At 36.4% G+C, this 12219-nt stretch overlaps 1 protein-coding gene across 1 annotated transcript; it reads left to right on the top strand.

The window, feature by feature from the left end:
- Nucleotides 1-5588: 5588 nt before the first annotated feature.
- LOC112463178 lies at nucleotides 5589-7953 on the top strand. The gene is made up of 2 exons (XM_025029375.1): nucleotides 5589-5603; nucleotides 6043-7953. Exons 1-2 carry the CDS (start codon nucleotides 5589-5591, stop codon nucleotides 7951-7953), a joined length of 1926 nt encoding a protein of 641 aa, XP_024885143.1.
- The last annotated feature ends 4266 nt before the right edge of the window (nucleotides 7954-12219 follow it).

Here is a 12219-nt window from a genome sequence, read left to right as displayed (position 1 = left end):
TTCAAAGTGATTCAATCACGAAACCGGTATTATAATAATCACATTTGTATAATTAACTATTATAGTTAAAATCTTTCTTTGTGCTGTTAACATATACAATAATTTTATTTTTTCCTCTTTGCGCAATACGATAATTTATAGTTTTAAAGAAAAATTGTGTAATTACGCTAAAGTACGTGAGGTACGCATAATTAAGCAAAAAAATTACACAGAAAATCTTATTAATAAAAATACTCAAAATAGAGTTTACAAGTGTCTAATAAAGTTTCAATATTTCAAATACATTATTTCTGACATTTTATCAATTACAATGCATTCACAATAATAATTCATGAAAAGTTTTGCTGTAATTAAATCTATTATTTTAAATGACACGTGAAACATTTGAAGAATAAAAACACAGATACACTGCAAATCCAAGTGTGTTATTTTAACCAAAGCTCTTCTTACACATTTCTTGCGTTTTAAATCACGTCATTTAACACAGTTAAACATATTAACTTTTAATATGATTAAACGTGTTAATTTAACACAAAACATGTAAAACGAACTTTAGTCAAATGTGCCATTTTTAAACGTTTATACGTGTAGAAGTAACACTTGGATTTACAGTGTACTCGTATACATATACGAGATAAATATTAAAATATACGCATGTGTGTATTAAAATGTGCACATAAATGTGCATATATAAAACTGTAAATGGAATTTTATTTTGAAATCTGACTAAAGTGAGCTTGACTGATGGGCAATAATTAATTTGCGCCTTAAGGTTTACTGAGCGTGTATCTAGGAAGCGAGCACGGCAGGCAGTAATAATTATGTCATCGTTATAAAACTTTCCTCCGTCTTTGGCAAGTTGCCAAGGTCCCTTGCCTCACCCGAGTTCTATCCATCGAAGGTATGCGAGTACATCGCGGAATACGTGAACGCGATGCCTTGTCAGATCGCGCCGACAAGGATGGTGATAGCGCACGACCGCGAATTACATATGAGAAGGCGTAAACAATATGCGCCGTATAACAACCCCATGCAACAGTTCGCAGGCACACGCGACACACACAAACACACACGCGCGCGCGCGCACAAACACACACACACACACACGCATTCACACACGATCTGGTGCGTCCCCGTGCATTGATCAATCGGCTATAGTGACGCATGCAGAATACTCGGACTGTCGGGTATATAAGCCATCCGCCAAAAAGCAGAGGCATCACATTCAGTTACTGTTCATCAGCAGCTGATCTTCCAAAACTTCTAATCAACTATGAAGTGCGTCTTCGTAAGTATTCAGATAGATCATTCTTCAATATCTTTGCATGCATATTAATAGGATAAAAGCACCGTTCGGACAAATCGCTTGAGAATTTATAATTTTCTGCATTTTGGGGCGATTAGTTGAGCCTCGGCGCATTCATTATCGCGCCTGAAATATTTTGATAGATTTTCAAATTAATTCACTCACCGATCATAATACTCCGATTACAGTCTAATTACCACATTACCGCGATTATCTGTAAATCGATCGGCTTGAGTTTGGCTGTATGTTCCGGTTTCAGATCATGCTTATCATCGTATAATACTGTAATATTCTAGTGTTTCTCCGATAATTAATTATCAGAGAATTTGCTTTTCTTTAGAATCTCTTGCTCCGGCAGGTTTCTCTCCCTCCGGAGATTTGTTTTGATAGTTCCAGTTACTCAACGAATATAAAATAGCAAACTTAAAAAATGTATTTAAAAACTTGCTAAATATTTCCTCTTTAGAATTGTAAATTGTATCTTTGTTTAACTTGGATCTTCGCAATCTTACCTCTCACCTTATTTAGCATAGCTATTAAATATTCTTACATTATTTAAATATATTTATACATTATTTCATTTACGAACGTGTGTGATATGTAGCGAACATATCAGCGAGTATCATAAAATTCTATTGAGCATCTATTACAATAAAGAATGCATTATAAAATTTTGTTTCTATTTTTGTTTCTATTTTCTTATATGTCACAATTATTAATAAAAAAAATACAATAACTCTTTAGAGATTCAGATATATAATATTTTTAAGATATATTTCCTAACATCTTACAGTAAATTAATTTTATTCGAAAATACATCCTTCTTGTGTTAATTGAAAAAACGGCTTGTTTATCTATAAACCAAGTGTTAACTTTTAATTTTTATTTTGTGCCACGTCGACTGCGGATTAATCAACGCGGATTAATCACTTTCAGGCTATCCTTTTCTTGGCTCTCGTTGCCGTCGCCATTGCGGCCGCGGTGGAGAAGACGTCCGAAGCTGAGGAAAAGGCACCGCAGGCTGCCGATCTCGGCAGAGACAAAAGAGGTCTCGCGTATTATACACCATACGCATATGGCGCATACTCACCGTACGCTTACAGCTCACCGTACGCTTACAGCTTGCCGTACGCGTACTCTCCGTACGCCTATTACCGTTACAACTATCCCTACATCTATTAGTTTGAAACGTCGACATGCACAGTGACTCAGAATTAAAACGGGCATAAGACGAAAATCTCATGGAAACCTCATTACCTCATGGAAATCTCATGGAAGAAGTTTTGCTCTCGGACTTTATATCCAATCGATCCCGAAACTCTTGGTGTTTGCAAATATGATCGCGTTTGAGTTTTTTGACTGTCGATTTCTTTTTCCTATATGCTTATTGTAATAAAACTACGCTACATGTGAATGAGATAAGTTTTCTCTGTTAATTACCCTCCTTTTATCCTCCCTTGTTATAACCTTGTTATTTTCCCAAAACTTGAAACGTAATTTTTGTTTCCAAGATAATATCTGATAATCGCGCGTACGCGCAATAAGCTATTAAACTGCAAGCTATTTTATTATAATTTGCAAAAGCAATATTACAAATGAAAAAGCGCGGGAAGAGAGAAAGAAATAATTCATGATTTATTGTAATTGGTAATTTTCGGTGGAATATTACGCTCTGTTTGGAATAACGTTGCGTCCTTAAGCTGCCGAAAGAGTTTATTAAAGGGGTCATTTGCGCTTATTTTATATGAGATACATTACTAGATAAACAGCTCGCGGTAATTACGGCGGATAATTAACAGGAAAGCATTGCGAATTTTAATGATTGCCAAAACGCGTTAATTCGGATCCAATTTGTGTAGCTGCCGAACGTGCGCACAGCCGTTGTGAATAAATTAATGGCACAGGACATTTTCATAGTCAAATCCGGCGAGTTCATCGCGCATGCATTTGCGGTTTCGTACGAGTGTTTAATGTATATGATCGATAACGCGGATTTTCAGATGCGATGTAGGAAGATGTCAAACGGATTGGCGTCATTGAGAGACCGAATCTGCAACGAAATGAGTTGAAGCTCATAAATGCGTATATGGGGTTGCATTAGCGTCGCGTCTCATCATTAGCCGCGAGTATTGACATCGCGGTTTCATATGTGGCACATGAATTTCGTCAGAATATTACGTATCTATGTAGATGGCAAGAAATCATATTGTTAGGAATATGATCTTTCTACGTAATATCTTAGATAAAAAATAGAATAGGTAATCTTTTTCAACAATTGTCGATCAATACATACTCTTTACCGTAACTGTAGAGAGAAACTCACAGGAATAATTTTGTTTAAATAAAATACTAAAGATTGATTCTTCGTCTATTAATTATTTTTTTAATGATATATTTTCGATTATATCATTAAGTAAATTAATTTAATTATCGATTCAATTATATAAATTTAGTTACTATAAAGCTTTTTATAAATCAATATCGGAAATACAATTAACAATTGATACAATGTTAGAAATAATATATCTGAAGTATAAACGTTTTTTTAGATACTCGTATACTTTATTAAGTATTATTTTCAGAAGATATTGCTTGATTGATTTATAATGATGATAATAAATTATATAATAGTTTGTAAAACATGAAGTTGATTATCTTCTCTAAAATGACTGATAAAAAAGTTTACATATAAACTTTGATATGTCGCGAAGCAATATTTCTTGACGGAATCTTTGAACAAACCTTAGCACACCTTGAAGGCAAAGATAATCTAATTAAGAACATCTTAAGGATCGTCCGAAAAAAGTGTAAGAGATCATTTCTGTTCTCTAGCATATTTACTGTGTGTTTCATGGATCTGCGCTGTTCGGTACATAATTAAGTCGCACTTTTCCTTTCAAAAGTTATCTGTTTATGGATTCAGTTGCCGAAGAAGGTCGACGAGCGCGACGTTATCCAATCCTCGATTTCTGTTTCGCGCGACATTAAATCGTGTCCGCGTAATACATGCAGGCGTCGGAACTGACACGGCCGCGGCGCGGCGGTTCGATTTACGCATAATCTCGACGCGTTACACAATACATGTCCCTACGGAAACGGGAACGCTTATTCCGTATTCCCCGAGATTTCGCCCGTTCCCCCGTTGACTTTCACTGAGAGACCCGGGCAAGGAGACTGAGAGAGGAGACCGAGCGAACGTGACCGGAATGGCAGGACGGAGTTGTCCACTGCGTTTCGCACGACATCGTCGCGCCGTCATGACCTCGTCGGAAGTTCACGATGCTCGTTTCCTTTACCGTATTTCCCTATTGAGGACATAATTTACGGACGGATGCGAAGCGCGCAGAGTGATGATCGCAAATTTCGACTTTTTATCCGCTCTTTCATAGGGTGCATATATAAAGCAAAATGCATATCACCTCAACGATGAATGAAGCGGTATGAAGTATTTGGGCGAAATGCGACCCGCGTTTACATTTTCATTAAAATATTGCAATTTTAAATGTCTTTCCTCTGTGCCTTCTCGTAGAAATTAATAGGCCAATTTGGTCTTTCACAGACTTTTAGCCGTTTTTCATTATTTTTTTTTCGCATAGATTTATTGGGGAAAGTTTTTAGAAAGATCAGATAAGTTTTTTTTCTTAATTCCGCTAAATTATGCGCAATGTTATTAATGATTCTATCACTTGAGCTCCAAAGAGCACATCCTTTGATTCAATCTAGATGTTTTTAAAAGATTGTACGTCTAATTTTAATGTACAATAAATAATACACACATGCATGCTAATAGAGATCATTACAGTATAGTTATGTATCCTTTTTCTTAACCAAAATCTTTATTGTAAAATTTTTTATTCTTAAAGAAACATATATTTATATGATGATCACGTTATCGAGAATAACAGACTTCGGTAAGCCGCGGCTATACGAAATTTCGATTACAGGACCGCGCTGAACATACGACGTACTTTGCATCGATATGTATAACATCACGAATCCGTAACAGTATTGCTTAAGTTCGATCGATGAAAGCCCGTAAGAAAGTCTATTATAATTCGTGGATGGTCGCGACCCGATTGTATTTATACATGTGCTGGTATGGCCGTAGCCTTAGTCGACGCGGACTTGTCCATCCTCAAACAAATTAGTTTCTTGAGTAGAGCAGTCTAATTCAATGTTGAGACCCCATGGGAAATAGCGTAGTTTCCTGTTGAAGAAGATAGCTGAATTGCCTCAGTGCAGTGTTAAGTGTGCAAGAAGGATTATATGTACGAATTTGAAAATGCGGATACTTCTGGTATGTAATAGTATACAGTAAATAAAATAATAAAACATTCTTTGATGTGGATTATCGTATTGTCTATTCACATATTGATTCGCCTATATAATGTAAAATTTTGATCTTTTAATTTTTGTAAGAAACATAGAATTTCATTACGTTAATATTTTATGTATAAATTGATTGTAAGAAAATTTTTTACATATAAGAGAGATAGGCAAACTAATTTATAAATAAATAATATAATATTCAAACAATGTTTATGCCTTTTCTTTGCAGTTATAAAATTTCATTATTTTAGAAAATTAATTTAAAAAATATATTTAGATAAAAATCACTTATAAAATAATTACATTTTGTGATTTAGCTAAAATATTTACTTTGTTTCTCTTATATCTTTAGTTTTATATTAAAACGTTTGGCTATCTTTGTGTAAGAAAATCTGATTTACTCTTAGGTCATCTACGTTCTCATACTGGTGTTTTCGCTGACTCAAGCTAAGCAGAAAGCCGAAGTGCAAAAGTCACAAGTCACGAAGCTGGAAGTAGTGAATCTCGGCGAGATCGAAGTTGAATCCAATTTCAAGCAATCCGACGTCCAGCGAAAACGAGAATCCGGATACACCTATAACAGGCCGAATCGTATCTCTTCAAATGCTCGATTTCGCGTCCAAACGCATCCGTCCAGAAGTCAAATCGCATTCAAGGTCCCTGGCCAGTTAAGCAGACCATTTACGCAATATGGGCCGCCAATTCACTCAACGTCCGGTTCGACGACACACGGATATCATGCTCAGCAGCAACATCGAGACAAATTGCAGCACGACGTCAGTCAACAGCAATCGATCGGTTTCGGTGGAACAGGACTGATGGAACAGGAAGTACCAAGCCCGATCAGAAACGTTGATTTCGCGGAGGTGAATCCGATCGCTAGTCAGAATGACGAGCCGTTTGGCATGAACACCGCTAATTATTTACCGCCACAAAATCAGAAACTGCCGACTTATATTTCAACGGACAATTTCGATCCGCAACGCATTCCAGGTCGGGGACAAATTCACGATACGAACTTACAGAGCCAGAACTTCGTGCAGGCTCAAAATCAAATTTCTGACGCCGCGCTTTTCCTGGCCGAGAACGCGCAGGCGATCCAGCAACTTTACGGCGCACCCGCGAGCAATCAGGACTTCGCGCCCAGCAACGATCAGTTTCAGGATGTCGGCAATCCGATTCATAATCTGAACAGTCAGTTCGAGAGTACTTCGCAGAGCCCTGAGGGATTCCGCGGCACGTTACCGTCGTATGCGTCGGGAACGCTCGATCCTCGAAACACTCTAGAACAAATTCAATCTCTAGAAAAAGATCGTTTGATTGTCCAATTGCAGCAGGCCCTTGCTCAAGCTCAGACTAACCCGAACGTGGCGAGAAGATATGCTCAGAACCAAGCAGGTTTCATTCAGAATCAGGAACTTCTCGCCTCTATAAGCCAGCAAGTGAACTCACATATTCTTACAACGCCGCAGTCTGCAGCTTTTAGTCCTGGAAACACCGCGTTCAGTCAGTCTACCTTCCTACCAGAAACTACGGTCAATCCCATGAGGTTTCCCGTTAACTACGGTATTCCAACCACTACGCAAACTCCGACTACAACAACTACGGCCGGAATACTCACTACGCAATCCCCATTGCAACCATCCAAGAGCGATGGTATTGCCCAAGCAGTGTCATCGCACCCCGCTTCTAACCAGCCTGGTTCTTCCACGACCGGATCTCCCGCGGGAATCCCCCTTTACGGTGGATTTGTACCGTCTTTCATCACGGGAACCAACTTTCCCAGCTACGGCACCAGCATCTTTACATCTGGCTCCGTCAGACCTGTGCAATCCCCCGAAACATCGCCCACCCATTTCGGGATACCGATTCCCACGGAACCGCCTCAGAAACCGGTACCGGGATCGGCACCCTCGACCCCAGCGACGACAATACCTTCTCTCTCGCCCGCCTCGTCATCAAATCGACCGGGGTTCGCTCTGACACCGGTGGCCCTGCCAATTCATCCGATACGACCTGTTGCTCCTTTCGCGACACCGGTGCGTCCGATCGTCGCTCCCCTGCTACCAGCGTATCCCGCGCAAGTGCATCCGGCGCAAACCGCCCCGGCCGTATCATCCAGCGTGCAGCATACGTTCAGCGTGCAGAACGCATTGATCAATCCCGCTCTCTATAAACCGGTTAAAGCGGTCTATCCGGTGTACTACTATCCCGTGGACATCGCTTATCAGCTGCAGAAGCCTACGTCGCCGAGTTATCCGTGGAATTACGCGCCTTCGTACACGACGCAGACGGGACCGGCGAAAATATGGAAATGAGACGTTCAAATGGATCGCAAGTCGATCCGCGGTGCTGTGGCTGACTGTCTACTCGTGTGGAAAAGGGAGAAGGAGAGATTGAAGAAGAAAGTACGGTAAAGAAGAGTCACTATCGCAATCGTGATTTTGATGTGCTAATGACGCGGCGCTACATCGTCTGCTAAACTTTTTCACATAAAGATTTCATTTTCTTCTTTTAGTAAGAGTTTTAAGCTGACAAAAAGAATTGCGCTCTGCTAATCATCCGTTACAATAGGGAGTTTTATTTGTTTCTGTTGACATAGAACATTCTTTGTTTCTGAATTGCATTGTTATGAGAAAATTATAAGTAGATGCACGATTTAATTTAAATTTAGCTCATATTTATCTATTAGAATTTCATACATTCTAGCAAACTATTAATTTTTGTTTGATTTATCATGAAAAATAACGTAGAGTTAAATGAGAAGTTTTGTATAATTGTAACAGATACATTTTCAACATTTGTAGTTTCTTTACAATTTTATAGACAGTCGTGTATACAGAAGTTTATACGTACCTATATAAATTCGAATAACATACATGACTCTAATCTGACAAAACTTATAATTTCTAATATTTTAAATTTTAGAAAACGAGATTATTTTTCTCTTTCTCTAGTTCTTTATATAACGTTTAACATACTTAGCCTACTTAAGTTTCTCGCTATTGAAGAATAACTACGATGATTCTTCAATACACGCCTCATACATCCGCTGTACCATCTGTCATTGCGTATCCGCTGATTTCGAAATTCATCATTGAGAAAGTGACATTATGCAGGTGATAATTAGCGCAATTGTCTCATTGGAATTGGGGTACTGTGACAAGAATGTCAAGTGAGCGTTTCTAAGCGTCACTCGTCGTTCCTAGTTGTCGATCACACGTAGAAAAAACTTCGCCATTCATACGAACGTTTGAAGTGTTAGTTATAGAATAGGGATATTCGTTGATTTTTTTAATATAGTGTTCCTTTCACTTTGTCCTATTGTTGGATTATATAAGTTAATGTATGTATGTGTGTGTGCATATATAATAATATTGTATATATTATTATATATACATAATATAATAAATAATTTGCTGATCGATTTAATAATATTAGTATATAAATGATGATTGCGGAATCTCATACGTACTTCTTCTGCCGTCTTAGATTTATCTTAGATTTATCTACATATGTAAATACACATGTTCTATTTATTTTGTCAAATAAATATTTTTTTTACTTTGGAAAGTGTTTCTTCTTTGATAGCGTCTCGTTTTTAGTTTAATGCTTACAATTAATCTACTTTCAATCAGGTCAATTAACAAAATCGATATTGAAACGTAGTTTGAGCATGAGCAGCACTATTAAGGAACTGCAAACGGCTGAACACGTAAATATTTTTTTTACTTTGGAAAGTGTTTTTTTTTTATAGCGTCTCGTTTTTAGTTTAATGCTTATAATTAATCTACTTTCAATTAGGTCAATTAATAAAATCAATATTGGAATGTAGTTTGAGCATGAGCAGCACTATTAAGGAACTGCAAAATGGCTGAACACGTGCGTCTAATTATAAAATGCATTATACATAACGTTAATCTAATTGCAGATAGACCGTGATATGCATGTGGCGCATCTCAAATTATCGCGATGGAAAGCTGAACCGAGGAAATGAATTACTGCCACTTCCGGCCTCGAATGGATCTACGCGAGGAAACTCTCACCTGTGCATTCGTGACCATCGGGCACGATCCTCATCGCCACGCCGTTCGATTCTGACCTCGAAAGTCATTCGATAATTCCAACCACGGTCAACGCAGTCGGATTATCCGAGCAATCCTAAGCATGCATGACGTTTGCTCGCAGGTGTAGGAGATTCCCGGACGATTTCGTAATCCTTCAGGTTCTTATTAGGAGATGAGGAAAGACACGTGCTGCTGCTGTCAAGTTCTAGATCATCGAATGGAATCCACAGATCGAGATCTTCAGATAACCGAATAGAGGCGCTTTATATTCATTTAACAATCTGCTGACGCTTTCTAATCCTTTCCGATTATCTACGCTTCTTTTTCTTATTGAAATCGATAATTCCTCTTTTGATCGCTAAAATTTTTAAAATCAAAATAAGATAAAAATGCATTACTTTCTATTGTGAATATTGTTAATATTGTTAATCACGTTTTATTGTTATTTACGATGTAAATGTGAAACATATATTTTTGAAAAAACGATAATTGAATTTATTCAAAATTACAGAGAGAATTGAAGAAGTTACTGAGTTCACTTGGAAAAAAAGATGAAATTTCGTAAAACACCTATTACAGGAGACAATAAAGCAGTATCTATGCATCTGTAAATCATTTTTATTTATATAGCACGCATATGTGTATGCATACAGGTTACTGCATCTCCCTTATGTTAATATTTAGTCGGTATTCTCGAGGAAGTTTCTAAGTGAAACATGACTAAATCGTATACCGTTACGAAAACCAGATTTCCACGTAGTTTCCCCAAACGTAGTTGCGAGCGGTATTTGAGGGGTCAAGCATGCACATCTCGAGCCCGGAGAATCACGAAGTCACCGAGAGTCTCGAAAGCGTGGCTTGACCCTGAGAGCCCAGCAGGCTTGTCGCATTAAACCTGTTATCAACTCACTTTCCGCAAGTGACCCATATTCTACTGCCCGGTTTCCGTTTTATTCCGCTGCACTTTTGTCACTTTATTTTATACGAACTCGCATAAAGTTTCTCGGACATTTTGAACCCTATTTAAGAAATCTTGCATTTTTCATTGTCAGTTATATAAATTGCTCTTGTTACACACAAACTAGGCAATTACGTTCTTTTTATTCAATACTCTTTCAATTATTATGGACAGTTAAATACCAACTGTTTGAAATAGTCTAATAGCGAGAAAGCGAGAGTTCCGGCAATGCTCACGACTAAATTAACAAGAAAGACGAGGAAGTAAGATGTAAAGAGATTTATAAACATATAAAAAAAAGTGGGAAGCAGTGGGAAAAAGTTAGTGGGAAAGTGAAGGAATTGTTGAATATGAAAAAGGGAAGACAAATCTTAAGTGACAAGAAAGTAAAAGACGAAAGTATTGCCAGGTAATGGATTTAAAGAATCATACGTTCTAATGAAAGAGTTAAGTTGAGTGCGAAAAAGGAGTTGTGTGTGACGGTGCAAGAAAATTATAATAAAATGATGAGAACGCACGAAAAGCGAAAGCGATTTTAAGATGACTTTTATCCGAAATCATATATGAAACAGAATAATGAATCACTGACATTGGCACATTTCCAAGCAGCGTTAATTCTAAATGGTTTTCTTGATAAATGATAGAATCAATTTTCTTCTAAGACTAACTTCTTTAACAATGTTCTAATATTATTTTATCAATTTATTTATATACTAGCCTTTATTTAAAAATATATAAATTGCTTAATACAACATAAATGTATTATATGTACTTTTTTAGTATAGTTTAATACTGTGGCTACTTATTTTTTTTTATCGAATAGAGTAGATTTTAAATTCTATTTTAAAAGCAATATTTTTGAATAAATAAAACGTTTTTTATTTAGTTTTATTTCTATATTTAATTAAATTTTAAATAAAAATATTTCATTATATTTTATTTAACTTTTATTAAAATTATAATTTTTTTCTAACAATTTCAAATTTTATAATAATATAATTATTAATAATAATTTTTTAATTAAATTTGAAATATATTGTAGATTACTCTTAATATATATAAATAAAATAATTTTAAGATAACTATGAAATATTTTATATTTTGTATTTATATTAAATTTAATTTAATTTAGAAATGTACATAATTCTCAAGAAGATTAATAAATTTATCTATCTAATTTAATTTAATTTAATTTAATTTCAATTTAAGCGGAAAGAACTAATATTACTAACAAAATCTGAGCATTTCCTTGTTTGTGCGGAACATTGTCTTTAATGCTTCGTTTTAATGCGTGTTTTACACAATAATACATATGCACTATACTTAGCTCTTATCAAGATGTTAACGGCGTGACAGGTATATTATTCGCAGCACACGAAAGGTGCGATAATATCTGACGTTTAAGGATACTATATTACGCATAGATATGCACTGTATAAAGATAAGGCAAAGCAGTTTTCGATGCAGCTATCTCATCACAAGTTTTATTTGCGGTTATTAATTAACATGCATTGATGATATATTTGCATGTACATATATAAATGTTAATAAGCTTGCAT

Source organism: Temnothorax curvispinosus, unplaced genomic scaffold (assembly GCF_003070985.1).
Source record: "Temnothorax curvispinosus isolate PA1 unplaced genomic scaffold, ASM307098v1 QBEX01013120.1, whole genome shotgun sequence".
NCBI lineage: Eukaryota > Metazoa > Arthropoda > Insecta > Hymenoptera > Formicidae > Temnothorax > Temnothorax curvispinosus.
This window is presented reverse-complemented; position numbering and strand designations above follow the sequence as displayed.